Source organism: Pseudorca crassidens, chromosome 3, assembly GCF_039906515.1.
Source record: "Pseudorca crassidens isolate mPseCra1 chromosome 3, mPseCra1.hap1, whole genome shotgun sequence".
NCBI classification, from domain to species: Eukaryota; Metazoa; Chordata; class Mammalia; order Artiodactyla; family Delphinidae; genus Pseudorca; species Pseudorca crassidens.
This window is the reverse complement of record NC_090298.1, coordinates 147,470,674-147,485,836: the sequence shown is the minus strand read 5'-3', so window position 1 is coordinate 147,485,836 and position 15,163 is coordinate 147,470,674. Positions and strand designations below refer to the sequence as shown.

The 15,163-nt window shown below is 42.8% G+C and overlaps 1 protein-coding gene across 1 annotated transcript in view; it reads left to right on the top strand.

Annotated features, from left to right (window-relative positions):
- The window catches only part of DOCK2 (dedicator of cytokinesis 2), a 405,630-nt gene that overhangs the window by 99,376 nt on the left and 291,091 nt on the right, over positions 1–15,163 (top strand). The window contains exons 23-25 of the mRNA XM_067732884.1: positions 1,600–1,708; positions 12,790–12,860; positions 14,644–14,750. Of these exons, the coding sequence (XP_067588985.1) occupies positions 1,600–1,708; positions 12,790–12,860; positions 14,644–14,750 (287 nt within the window). The remainder of the gene's footprint in view (positions 1–1,599; positions 1,709–12,789; positions 12,861–14,643; positions 14,751–15,163) is intronic.

Genomic DNA, 15,163 nt, shown 5'->3' with positions numbered 1-15,163 from the left:
GACCTTGAAGTAGATACCCAGAAAGTCAGCAGCAGTTTCCGGATCCCTGTAGTGGATTGAAACATCTGGCATTGACTTCCCCTTAAGCTTCTTACTTCAGGAGGCTTTAGGAAGGGGCCACCTAGGAAAAAAGAAGAGAAGGAGACACAGAGAGTGACTGAGACAGAAGAAAGAGAGATGAAGTCAGAGAGAGAGAATGGCAGAGGGACACCTAGAGACTGACAGAGAGACAAAGTGAGTGATACTCAGGAGAAGAACAGAGAGACGCACACTTAAAGACAGAGAAAAGAGGTAGGAGAGAAGCAGGAAGAAAAGAGGGGCGAGAGCATGGGTGGGGGATTGAGTGGAGACAGCGCTGAGGTGGCCGTGATGGACCGCTCGACCGGTGATTGATGGAGCAAATAAACCCCTTAAGTGTGTCGGCGTTTTATCTGGGGAAAGCACCTTCACGGCAGCTGGCAGCTCAGTGGTGTCTGGCTGTGTAGGGCTGTGACAGGAGACCCTCTATCTGAATGGGAGACAGAAGCACCCTTCTCTGTGTTTCACCCAGAATGCCAAAGATTAGGCTGCAGAATTTTCACCCGTTGGCAATAAAAGCTTGTTTGGAGAGGCCTTGGGGTGAACGACACTACAAGGCTGGGCCACGAGGGCACTGAGACTCAGGGGCCTGGAGACTGATTTTATGCAAGGGGATGGTTTCTATAAAAAGTCACATGTATATATATTAGACAGGCCTTGAAAATCTCTGCAAGGATATCCTTAACGGTTGCTAATTTTATGGTAGGATTAATGAGGAGTCTCACTTCATAAGTAATGCATTTTTTTTCTTTTTACAATATCAATGTAGGGCCTTTATAATCAGAGGCAAAAAATTTTAAATTAGGTATCAAGTACACTCCTGAAATAAGAGGACAGGGAAAATGATGGCCCCTGATGTGGAACAGACACAACTGTATTCATCCGACAAGCGGGCAGTGGCTAAGGGGAAGTGTATTTGAAAATATTTCTCCTTGATACTTTCAAGATACTTTGAAAGTCTGATGACCACAGTCTCCCTCTGATTCTTGCAGAAGGATGAAATTATTAAGGTCCCCTCAGCTTGGATGAGTTTCATTCCTTTGAGGTCCTTCAGGGTTTAAAAAAAGGCAGGAGGGGGCTTCCCTGGTGGCGCAGTGGTTGGGAGTCTGCCTGCCGATGCAGGGGACACGGGTTTGTGCCCCAGTCCGGGAGGATCCCACATGCCGCGGAGCAGCTACGCCCGTGAGCCATGGCCGCTGAGCCTGCGCGTCCACAGCCTGTGCTCCACAACGGGAGAGGCTGCGGCCAGGAGAGGCCCGCGTACCGCAAGGGGAAAAAGAAAAAAAGAGGCAGGAGGGGGCGGTTTATTATGCCGAGTCAGTTGGATGGTACCTGTTCTGGGGACCTGGGTTTCCCCTGAGTGGCATATGCAAGCAGCGACTGCTGAATCAAGCCCCCTCCCCTAAGTCCCTATCTCCACCCCTGTCTCTTCTCAATGTCAAATGAAGTTTGTGGCTGGCACACACTTTCAAAGGTGTTGCCTGTTGGCTTGAGAAATGACTCAGATGTGTCTTCTTTCAGGCTTTACGAAGGCAAGGAACAGATGGAGTTTGAAGAATCCATGAGACGCCTCTTTGAATCCATCAACAACTTGATGAAAAGTCAATATAAAACAACCATCCTTTTGCAGGTTGGTTTACACTACAAAAGAAAACAATTCTGTCTTTTCCCTTGGTCATCTGATAGATAACAGCGTAGTGAGATAACGTCTACTTTTGCTTGAATAGCAGCCATGTGTTAACTGAAGGCCTGGGCTGGCCCTGTGGTGTAAGGATCGTGAACACCAAGGGCTCCTCGGAGCAGGAGATGGCATATTTATTGTTCGTTTCCCATGAAGGTAGTGGTGCCTCTTCTTAAATAACTCTGAAGCTTTTGCTTCCTGGAAGGAAGGAGGTCAAACCCGATCCACTTCTAGTGGTGAGAGAAGTTAAGTTGTCAGTCTCTTAAATCGTCCACTTTTTATTCTCCACACCATAAACTGAGCTCCCATTTTGGGGTGAGAATGTCCTCAATAAACAAGAGATACTTTGGAGAAAATGGATCCTGTAATTTAGTGGTCCATGACCTACAAACTCTGTAAATCTTTGAGAAACCTTGAGGTCTAACCCTATGTTTGAGAATGAGTTTAGCAGCCAAGAGGCTGAGTGAAGAGGCTGTTTCAGGGAGACTTCCTGACTTTCACAGCGTTTATTCACAAGTATTCGGGAAGAGCTGCCTCATGAGTTAGGAAGAAGAAAACCCAGACACATTGATTTAAACCAGTGGGTTAATGCAGAGTACCTCCTCTTCTTTTGATCAGAGTTTTCTTTTTAATTGCTAATTTAAATACTCACTAGCTAGCTATGCCTGGGGCTGCCCAGCCTCTGGTTAGAATGAATGAGGTACTAGTCCAGCCAGAATGCAGGTGAGGAGGCAAAGGCAGAAGTCTCTCTGGGGAGTGTTGGCTGCTAACATGATGGATTCCAAACTTTGCATATTAAAGTCCCTTGAGGATCTTGAATAAATTCTGATGACTGACTACCACCAGCAAACATTCTAATTTAATTAGTATGGAGTGTGACTAGGGAAAAGGGAGTCTAAAAATCTCCCAACTTGATTTTAGTATGAAGCAAAGTTTGGGAATCCCTCTGCTAACGGCTTCCTTAGAGGGGAGCTTTGTCTCGTTCATCGTTGTATCCTCAGCACCTAGAACAGTCCTAATACATAGTTGATGCTTGATAAATATCTGTTGAATGAATAACCCTCGGAATAGGTGTTCAGATCTCTGTTTTATAGATAAGGAAATTGAAAGGCTCCTATGCACTAAGGGGTGTAGCTGGGATCCAGATCTCTTTCTGCCTGGCTCTAAAACCATGCTCTGAGCCGCTACATCACACTGTTCTTTATACTCCACATTTAGCACCTACTGGGGATATGGTGGTTTTCTCTGAAATGAGTTGGGGCTGCAGTCTTACAGTTTTCACCTTCTCTTCCCTCTTGCTAGTCTTTTTTTTTTTTTTTTTAAGTCTTCCCTCTATTCCTCAAACCCTCATCATTTCAAAGCAAAGGGAGTAACGGGAGCAGGGGGCAGCATGAAGAAATATGACAAAAGCCAGAGCCTATCACCCCCGAGGCAGAGTGATTTCCACACCTCTTCACACTGATATCACACTGGAAGCAGCTGATTTCCAGTGAGAGACCACACAGTGAGTGTTAGGATATCCGGTGACAGCTGAGGATGCCCGGTTGCAATGAGGGGCTGTGGCATTGCATCAGGTCTGAAATAGGCTCCAAGGAAGCTGAAGTGTGAGGGAGCAGAAACGATGGACAAACAGAGGAAGCCGGTTGGTGGGGAGGAAATCGGAGTAGATGCCCCAGAGAAGCAGAGGTGCCAGGAGAGAGACCGCATGACCTTGAGAAAGACAAGGGGATAAGCCATCCTAGAGCCACCCTTTCCAATTTCAGCACCTCTTTCCCTGTGATGAACTACAGGTATTTGGGGGGAAGGAATAAAGGGCAGAGGGAACAAGAAGGTAGGGAAAGAAAGGAGGAAAAAAAGAAGGAAGCAAGGAAGCAAAAAGATGAGCCAGGAGAATTTCTGGTCCTGAGGAGACCTGGGTCAACAGAATGTTCTTCTTGATCAGCAATATGATTTTACCCTGGATTTAACTTCTCAGTGTCTCTGTTTCCTCATCTCTAGAACTTCACTGTTTGGATCAGATGAACATTGTCTGCAAAAGAGCCAATTATAAAATGCTATGCAAATGCCGAGAGCCAATAGGATTATTATGGCTTTGGCATGAGTCAGTAAGAACCCAGGTTCTTATTGTCTGGGTAACTGTGTTAGAAATGTCTTGTTTTCCAGGTTATGCTGATTTCTCCTTATGGATTTCTACCCTGAAGTCATGGAAAGGGACTTTGTCTCTTTTTAAATTTACTTTAAGGGTCAAATTTAGCTTCTAGGAGTTATATAAAATCAGTGATGCTTTCCATCTATTCCTATGGTTGTTGAAAAGTTGTCAAAGAAGAATGTAAAGTCATATTCAAATACAGAGAGCAATACCATTGAAAAAAACTGAATGCTGTTTTAGGGTGCCAGGAATGGGCCGATGAGGGGAAAGGAGTCAGGGCCATTTGATGTTAGCAAACCCCACACAAGAGATCTTCTGCAGACTTTGACATTTGCTACAGGAGAAAGAGCTTTGGATTTCGAGCCAGAGAGATCTGGGTGGGAAATGGGGCACGCCCCCTTGGGCAGGTAACACTGGGCAAATCACTTCAGTTTCCTGGGCCTCGTTTATCCTTTTACAAAATGGGAAGTCTAATTTAGAGGATTATTGAGAGGATTAAATAAAGTAATGCATGTAAAGCATGGTGTGTAAAGCCTGTTACATAGTTCCATTTAAATAGTTTTTAGTCATTTATATCTCTCCCTCCTTTACCTCATCGTAAAACAGAAGCCTTGAGGGCATTTTCCTGTAGTGGAATCTGGAAGGGAATATTTTTGTTTCTAACCCTGTCACATGAAGTCGAACAGTGTTAGGTCATCCAGTTATTCTGTTAGATCAAGAAACAGATATCAATTTCAAGGAGGATAAACTCACAAGAACTGACTCTATGAAAAATAAAAAAGGAAGGGAAAGTTTCACCAGTGAAATAGTACAACATGACTGTAGTCTTGATTCTGAGCCTGCATGGGGGTACAGTAGGAAAGAGTGCTGTGATCTATTTCCAGCTGGGTAGTGGCTTAGGTGGAAACCCTAATTCATGCCTGCCTCAGTTCAGAGTAAAGCCTATCTGGTTCAATTTAGCTTTGCCTATTGTGAGTTTTGGGGCCCAAGCAAGTTATTTCTCAATGTCTGAGTTTCATCTGGCTTTTGTGAATTGCTTTCTGTGGTTTTCCTTATTGTTCAGAGCTGGCATGGCAGTAGCTCACCCAAAGCTATGGAGAATTTAAAGCTAGCCATCCAAAGAGGGTAGAGGGAGCATTAAAAACACGTTCCACTGATTGAGTACTTACCGTGTGTCAGGCATGAAGCTGACCTTTCACATGCAGTGTTTTTAGTCCTACCAAAGGTCTGCAAGGAATCGCTGTCTTCAGTGTCCACAGAAGGCTCATAAGGTTAAATAATTCATCCTAAATTATACCTATTCATAGTGGTGGAGCTATGATTTCAATCCACCCAGCTCTTCTAACTCCAAAGTTAATATTCTTCTCTAAGCCACAACGAATGGGTATGGCCAGGGGTTTCCACGTGTTTTCAAGAATGGGCTGTATGCTCAGAAGTCCCCATGTGTGCCAGCCCTGTGAATATTGTTGATAAAACTGATGGCAGAATGAGACAGTCAACACCAGACAGTTGTGAATTGGATGTAGCTCAAGTGTGAGTAATGGCCATTTGGTGACGTTGTGCAGACCCATTAGACCCATTCTCCTTTAGGTCATGATTCTTTATAATTCTCCAAGTTGATGGTATGAGTGGAAATAAATAAGCAACTCATAATTGTATGATATGCTCCCTTGGCCACTATGATCGCCACACATGATTGCTAATATAGCCACTAGAGTGTCCAGGAGTGCAGGGGGCTCTGCCTTTTAGGTCTCCAGTATCTGAAACAGTGGCTGTCACATAGTGGGTACTTGAATATCTTTTGGCTGAGTGAATGAAAGAATGAATACTAGTTTGCACTATTTTATGTTTTAGCATTTATTATGTGTCACATGCTGAGCTAAAACCTTTACATATACTGTTAGCTTATTTGATTTTTATAACCACCACCTTATTAGGCAAATACTCTTCTTATCTCTACTTTACAGTTGAGGAAGTGGAGGCTTAGAGAGATTGAGTAACTTAACCACAGCTGAGAAGTGGCAGGTCTGGGACTTGAATCCAGGCTGTGTAAGCCCAGAGTTTGAAAGTATGGTTTCATTAAAGAGCTGAGTCTTCAGGCAAAATGCTAGGTGGCTAAGCAATGAGCAACGTAAACAACAGTACAGATGGGCAGGTGTCTGGTCTGCAGTGATGAAGCCAGGCTAATTAAGGAGGCCTCTTCCTTTCCTCTCTTTCCATTGTTAAGTTTTGTAAAACACCAACATGTCCGAAGTAAGGGAAGAAGGTGGTTCCTTCTGGAGAAGTGGCCTACGGGCTGCCCCCAGAGGTAGGAGAGGGGAGACTCATATCTAACAGCCAGAGCCGGAGTTTCATCTCCAGTTGTTAAATGATTCTTTACTGTCCCCTTCGTAACCACCTACCCCATACTTAAGGGCAGTACTTGGGAATGTTGGATTTATGGAGGGTAGGATGAAATTCTGTTCCAATGAGGTGCTGCAGTCCCATTGATAGCTCTTATTTTTCATTTAATCGTCACATCGACCCTATAAAGTAGGTGACTTTATTCCCTTCATTCTCCTGATGAGGAAACTGGAGCATAGAGAGTTAACTTCCTCAAGGACACTCACGTAAAAGGGACCCACCTAGAGTTGAACTTGGCCTCTTCAGCCAGCCATTTTAAACACTGCATTCTCCTGCCTCATGCCAAGACTCAGGGGCCAGCACACTGTTGGGTTACAGAAAGCACAGAGACATTCATATCCCAGAACCTATTGGTCCCTCTTCCCTTCGCTTTCACTGAAAGACCAGTGGCAAGGGTGAATGTCTGGGGAGAGTGGATGTATTTTCCTCAGGGACAGCTTAGCATCTATAAGGAAGCTGCTGCTTCTGGTCACCTGTGGTGAATCCCTGTAACACTGTTTGTCCAGTTTCCGTGGACCTTGACTGTCCATTACTTGGCTAAAATAAAAGGGTTGAAAATTGATGGAATGGGAATATTGTCAGAGCTCTTGAATGAGGAAGATGTCTAGTGTTCTCGTATAACCTTGCACCATTGCAGGATGTGTTCTTTTGCCCAGAAGTCTGTGTCTGCTGGCACCAACACTGTGCAGTCTTGGTTAGAATGAAAAAGAGAGGGCGGGGGGAGATAAGGAACCCTGGAAACACGTAGAAGACAAATCCCTGTTGAGCTTGAGGGAGTGCAACTGTGTGGTTTTGGTTTTTGTTGCTATTTTTAAACATCTGTTGTGTGCTAGCAGCCCAGGATTATCAGCTCTGGTGAAGTCCATCTGGATAGCAATCATTTCAAGTGTTTTCCTGCGACTTCTCTTAGGGCCACAGTAAAATCACGATTCCTTGATTTGGGGCTGGCTCTCTTCTTGTGGCCTGTACCTGGCTTCTGGCAGAGGGGCTTGGAATTGATGATTCATCTAGGAAATTCACTCGGTGCCCCATTATAAACTAATTACTGAGATGGAAAATGTTGTCCTGGTGACCATTCTTGCAACCTTCATATATGTGGTGAAGAGGATTCTTAACTTAAGGCATATCAGAAAAACTGTACCTTCTTTCAAAAGCCATTCTCCTAAACGGGAGATGTTTCTTTATCTGCCTCCTCCCCCACTTCAGCCTTGTCTCCCGTATTAAAACCTCCGCACTTACCAAGATGGAAACTTTTCCTAAAGCAGGGTAGGCAGTAGTAGAGCGTACTGGTCCGAAGCCAGTTGGACAGAATCAGGTACATATCTTTTCTGTGTATGTGGCTTATTAGCTATGTGGCTTCTGGCAAGTTATTTTTACCTCTCCGTGCTATCATTTTCCTCACTGGTAAAGTGGGATGACAGTGTCTATTCATAGAGCAGTTGTAAAAATAAAATGAGATCATGCATGTATAAAGTTTCCGATAATGGTTTGCTATTTTGATTAATATATTTTAATCCTAATATATACACAGGTATATGTGTATATATATGCACATACACACCTACATAAAAACATCGGTTTGTTTTTATTAAATATTATATGTGATATAGGGATATACACTATGGGATGAAAGTAATAACACAGGAATATAATTTTATGTGCAATAGTAATATTAATGAGAGTAAAGATAATAACAACAGTAGAGCAGCGCAGTTCGCAGGAGGCCAACAGGTCTAGAAAGCCAAGCTGTTTCTAGTCCGAGACCTTAGAAACTTGCAATGAATGGAGGTCTCTAGCGGGTCTTATGGCTGAGCTCTTCTGCCTCCTGGGAGTGCTTGGTGGTAGTGCCTGCTTGAACCCACCTGCTATTACTCCACTCAGGTGTGTCAGGGCTGTGTGAAGGTGAGGACTGTGGACAGGCCTCCTGAGGCCAGTGCTGGCTGTGACAACAGACTTGGCAAACTTCCTGTCCCCTTTGGAAAAGAAAACCACAGGCCTGCCATTTCTCTGTGAGGCCCCCGGGACCAAATGGAAGTTTAATACACCTGTCGAGGTGATAACACCCTTTGAGTCTCAGCATGACAACCCCTCAGTTTGTTTTACTTTATTGCCAGCCCAGGGCTGGGAGGCTGGGAAGATTGGCTCCTTCTGAAGCAGCCCTTGTCCCGGCTTTGCCCAGCTCCTCTTTACTACTAGCTGAAGCATTTAAGTGTGAGTGTCCATGTAGACACCTGGTGATTAGTGCTCTACAGTATCACTCTGAAGCCCTGGAATCACATGCAGCCCTTGAAAGCCAGCAACTTGCTGCAGACACTGAAGTCCTGGCTTTCCCCAACTCGCCGAGAATTTCATTTCTGTTTTTGTTCCCTCACTTTGGTCTTAATTATGGTGAGTCCATGTTACATTTTGTCCAGGTGCCAGGTAATGAGGGCTGGTGTCAGAGAGATGAGATAAGGAGAGATCCAGCACACGCACTTTTGGGGGCCTGCTGCGTGCTGGGCATTACAATAGCTGCAAGATATACTTTATTTTGCATCATTCCTCTCTGCCCCACATGAAGATGCTGAGGCTCAGTGGGTGAAGAAATGGGCCTCGGAGCATGCAAGTGCTGGGTGGAGCACAGGGATCCCCCCCACACCCCGCCCCAGGTGCCTGTGGGCCCAGAGCTCTATGTTTCTCAGCCTAAGAGTGAAGGAAGGAGCAGTTTGCTAGAATGCTTAGATGGGCTTTTATCAGGGCGTGTGCCTCAGATGTCTCTTTAGGATGTAGGGCTTATACGCTGGCAGCCCACGGGAGAAGTGCAGCCTGCAGGTGTGTTTGATTTGGCTAGCACAGTGTTAAAACAAGTGAACAAGAATGACTCATTCTTTAGACAGAGTGTGGGTTCCACATACCTCCTGTGCCTCCACTGGCCTGTGCTCTTCTCATTTCACTCTTTCTGCTGCTTTCCCAGCCCTGCAGGCATCTGCTTTTGCCACATCTTGATGTTTCCTGATACAGATGGCCTGACCAGCTAGGCTGAAATGTACTGTATACTATAATTGCCTGGAAGAATGTCGTAATGCATCTTAGCATATTAAAATTCTGAAAAGTTCTGCCAAAAAACCCCCTCCAGAAACACCTTACTGGTTTATCTTTGCTTAAATCAAACTTTCCTCTAATTATTTGATTGCAATTCCTTACCCCCCGCACCTTCCCGCCACAGAATACCTAACGTCATCCTATGGGAAAAGGGTGTCCCAATAGACCCTAGTTTTAGAAACATTCACTTTGGAATCTTGTTATCTCTTGCCATCTTGATTTGAAAAAATAAAGAATAAATCTCTGGACACAAAATCCAATAATGTAAAGAAAAGATCTGACACATCTGACAACATACAAATTAAAATCCTACTGTGCAATGAAAGATACGATAAACGAAGCTAAAAGACAAGCAACAATCAAACTATAGGACAAGCAAGAGAAAATTCTTGCAAAATGTGTTACTGCAAAGGGGTTAATTTTTTTTTAAACATCTTTATTGGAGTTTAATTGCTTTACAATGGTGTGTTAGTTTCTGCTTTATAACAAAGTGAATCAGCTATATACATATACATATATCCCCATATCTCCACCCTCTTGTGTCTCCCTCCCACCCTGCCTATCCCACCCCTCTATGTGGTCACAGAGCAGCACCTAGCTGATCTCCCTGTGCTATGCGGCTGCTTCCCACTAGCTATCTGTTTTACATTTGGTAGTGTATGTATGTCCATGCCACTCTCTCACTTCGTCCCAGATTACCCTTCCCCCTCCCCGTGTTCTCAAGTCCATTCTCTACGTCTGCATCTTTATTCCTTTCCTGCCCCTAGGTTCTTCAGAACCATTTTTTTTGGGGGGGGAGATTTTTTGATGATGGCCATTCTGACAAGTGTGAGGTGATACCTCATTGTAGTTTTGATTTGCATTTCTCTAATGATTAGTGATGTTGAGCATCGTTTCATGTGTTTGTTGGCAGTCTGTATATCTTCTTTGGAGAAATGTCTATTTAGGTCTTCTGCCCATTTTTGGATTGGGTTGTTTGTTTTTTTGATATTGAGCTGCATGAGCTGCTTGTAAATTTTGGAGATTAATCCTTTGTCAATTTCTTCATTTGCAAATACTTTCTCCCATTCTGAGGGTTGTCTTTTCGTCTTGTTTATGTTTTCCTTTGCTGTGCAAAAGCTTTTAAGTTTCATTAGGTCCCATTTGTTTATTTTTAATTCCATTTCTCTAGGAGGTGGGTCAAAAAGGATCTTGCTGTGATTTATGTCATAGAGTGTTCTGCCTATGTGTTCCTCTAAGAGTTTTATAGTGTCTGGTCTTACATTTAGGACTTTAATCCATTTTGAGTTTATTTTTGTGTATGGTGTTAGGGAGTGTTCTAATTTCGTTCTTTTACATGTAGCTGTGCAAAGGGCTTAATATTAATGATATATAAAGAATTCCACACCAATAAGAAATCACCCAAAAGAAAAATGGGGAAAGAATATAAACAAGCTATATATAGTAAATACAGTTTTTCAATAAGTATAGAAAAGGTGCCCACCTGGACTAGATCCAAAAATTCGCAGATTGCAGCTGCAAATTATGTATCAGATTGACAAAATGAGACAGATTTGTATACTAGTGTTAGCAAGGTTATAGGGAAAGGAGTAGAAGGAAATTGATTACTGCTTCTAAGTTAATATGACATTATCTCCTAAAACGTATATGTGTATACATTTGTATGTACATTTGCATATGTGTACATACATTTTACACACTAATTTCTCTTCAAGCAGCCCATCCATCACACAGGGGTTCTCACAGATACACAGATGCATATTTTAATATTTTCTTATCACTTATTTTATAATAAAGAAAAACTAAAGATAGCATGGAGTCCGTCAGTAAGGAGGACTTGGTGTACCCATGTGAGCATTGTTGTGCAGTGATTAGAAATGAAGAGTGCACTCTATGAAGTGGTGTGCAAAAATACTGGTGATAACATGGTTAACTGCAAAAAGCAAGTTACTGAACTGTATAATCACACACATACATGTGCACGTGCACATGCATGCACACACACACAAACACATACTTGTTCATGCACAGAAAACAGTTGGGACTCACCACAATATTGACAGTGATCCCTTCTGAGGAGTAGGGATTGGGGCTGAGATGGAGATGTGGGACTTCAGGGACAATTTTCACCCTAATACTTGTGTGAATTTTTTAATATCAAACATATAATACTGACTTGTAAAAATCATAACAAGAAAAAAAAGCGTGGGGGCACGGAGAAAAACAGTGCTATTTGAGGGTTGCAAGGAGTGGCTCTGTAAGTGGCCTGCCTGATTGTGAATCCTGGCTCTGCCACTTGCTAACTTTGTGACCTAGTTAGCTATTGAATCTTGATGCCCTAGTGGTTCCTGATCTATGAAAATAGTGTATCCCTTGTAGGCTGAAATAAGGTTTAACAAAATAATCTAACAGCATGGTGTCTGCTCCATTGAACACTCTCAGAGGATAGTCATAATTGTTATTTATGTTAACTAAGAAGTGCAACTGTATATGGCTAGGATAAGATTTTCTTTAAAAAAAGAATTTTCTCTATTTTAATTTTGGTCTGTTTGTAAAAGGATGATACTTGTTGACTATGAAACACTTAGAATATACAGAAAAATAAGAAGAAAATATAAAATGAATACATCTACCAGATTTTTAAACATTATTTTCCAACTATGTGACTTACAACTCCTCCTGTGGAAATTACAGTCTACTCTGCTGTTTAGCAAATGGTGCTGGTTTGCAAGGGCCTGGGTCTTTTTCCCGCCTATGAATGTATCAGTTATCTTGCACAGAGGACAGAAACAATCCACCACAATGCCCAGTTTTCCTAACCCAGCTAGTGGACCAAAACACGCTGACGATTGTTCACAAATTGGCCAGGGAGAGAAAATAGAAATAACTCAGTCCATGTCATCCTTGCCACCAACAAACCAATTCAAGCTTACCATCTTCCAATAAAGATAGAAGTTACCCTTTACTGAGCACGCAAATATGTCTGGCTTTCTGCTGGATGCCACATTTATATTATTTTGAATCTGTATAATCCTGCAAAATAGACATTATTTCCTCTATCTTATGGATAAGGAAATTGAGACATCAGAGAGGGTAAGTGTTTTGTCCAAAGTCACCTGGCCACTAAGGAGTAGACCCAGGATTTGACTGTAAGTGTGTATAACCTCAAAGTTTTTGATTGCTCTACTCTACATTTCTGCTCCCTTGAAGACAGAAGAAACTTTTGAAAGAAGTACACCTGGTGTTTCAATCTACATGCAGAGTCTGAATCACTGTAGCAGTGCCCAGGATTCAGGATCATTTTCCCTTGATCTGTGTTATGTTGCAAAGTATTCTCACCACCAGGCAGAGTTGTTGGCCGTGGGCACTGCTCATGTTTATTTCACTTTCTACCTAGGTGGCAGCTTTGAAATACATCCCATCTGTCCTCTATGATGTGGAAACCGTCTTTGATGCAAAGTTACTCAGGTGAGCTTATGGTGTGTACTTTCCTGGGCTCTGTTGTCAAGCCAGGGATTCAGAGGGAGAGGAGAGCTCTTGTGGGTAATTCCAGCCAGGCGCTCAGCGCGGGGACAGGGAGGACACATGGTCAGAGCTTCCTGCAGGGATATTGGTGTGGGATTTTTACAGTTTCATTGGGTTGTGTCAGATTTGGTGAAAACCAACTATAAAGTAAACATACTTCTTTGACAATATCAGTGATGCAGAATACGAACATGTAGGTTAAAAAACTGATGTTTGGTGTAAATGTCTCCATTTCACCTGGGCTTGAAGGTTATTTTGGGATTCCAGTCTTTGCCCTGTAAGCCCTGTAGTTACAAATGGAGAACAACCTATGGACACTTAATGGGATAATGAGATGGGCTCCCCTTCGCTCTCTCCTTCTTCACCCCATTCCTCTCGTGGGAGGAACACATTATTTTACTGTGCTTATGCTCTTAGAATAGGGGCATCTGAGCCAGATACACCCTTTTCCTCTTTTTCCTAAATTCACTTAAGTTCCAAGATAACGTATAGAAGATTTTTAAAACTTTTTATATTGCAATACTTTTAGATTTGGAAAAGCACTTCAGAGATAGTGTATAGAGAGTTCCTGCATACTTTTCACTCAGCTCCCCTTAATGTTCACATTTTAGATAACTACAGCATAGCTATCAAAACTAAGAAATAAACATGGGCACAATTCTTTTCAGTGCATTCCAAACTTTATTCAGCTCTCGTCAGTTTATCCACTGTTCATACGAAGATTTCTTCTGGCTTCTTCTCATTCTTCTGGTCTCAAGCTAAATGTTATCTTCTTGGAGAAGCTACCTCTGAACATTGTAAATAAATTCTATTCCTCCCTCAACCCCTGCACTGTTACTCTCTGACACAACTCCCTGTTCATTTCCTTCATCGCATCTACGGCCTTGTATTGATTTGCTTGCTTTTGTGTTGTACGTTGACCTCCATTAGAATGTAAGTTCCATGCCAATTGGGACCAAGTCTGTTCCTATTGTATCCCACTGCCCTGCACATTGCCTGTCACATATTAAGCAGATGCTTAATAAGGATTTGAAAGAATGAATAAGCACAATGAGCTGATTTTGGAAAGCTGACAGGAACTGTAATTTTGTTTCAGTGGTATTTTTATTTTCACTGTATTTGGAAAGAGCTATCTCCTTTTTCATATCCCAAACTGGTTCTAACCCACAACTTTTCAGAGTTTTTTAAAAAATTAAGGACGTTTTTGATCTTAAGATTTATCATAAAACATTACTAAGCATAAAACATTAGTGAATAAAACGGCATGGCAATGAAATTAGAATCTGGTTTTGAACCCTTGTTTCTTTGACCCTCCCTAGCTGTGTAACTTTGGGAAAGTTAGGTAACCTTTTTAAACCTTACATTTCCCACTTGTAAAATTGAGATAAGCATTGGATCTACGTCATAGAATTGTGAGGCTTAAATGGCACAGTGGATGTCAAGTGCAAAACATGTGCCTGATACACACAGTAAGTGGTTGGGTTTCTTGATATTCTTTTCAGATTTCCACATCTCTTTGAACACTGTCAGTATTCAACACCAAGACCAACTATGCATACTTACTGAAGGCTTATCATGCACGGAGGTGGGGGGCGAAGGGAGCAAGAGGTACATTGTTTCTGCCCCTGCAGAGCTGGCAGGCTGGGGATGGACAGACTGTAAGTGCCAGTGGGTGGCAGACATTGGTTTAACGAGCTCTGCGTGCTCTGGTTTTTCCTGCCCTTAGCCAACTCCTCTATGAGTTCTATACCTGCATCCCTCCCGAGAAACTCCAGAAGCAGAAAGTCCAGTCCATGAATGAGATAGTCCAGAGCAACCTCTTTAAAAAGCAAGGTGAGTGCAAAGCATCCTGGCCGGTTGGGGGTGCCAGAAACCCCACGTGCTCATCACATGCTGCGCAGTTAGGAAATGTTTCTTCTCTAACAACTCCCTTGGTCTGAATGAAGGGGGAAAGCAGAAAGTAGCTGACGACTTAGATATCAGAATCTAAACTAATTTAGGGAAAACGTAGGCTGAACTGTTTGTTTTCCTGAGAAAGTTTACTGAGAGGCTAAATTTGGAGTCATTTTGCTGTGAGGTTTTTGCTCTACGTGAGAAGTAGGTAAAGGTCTGATCCCTTCACAGAGGCACCAGTGGCTTCAGTCTCCTGTTGTGTTTGCTTCCAGGGGCACTCACTATATAAGCAAGCAAACACACATTAACTGTATATTCTCCCCTGGTCTTTTATTACTACTCTCATAGTAGCA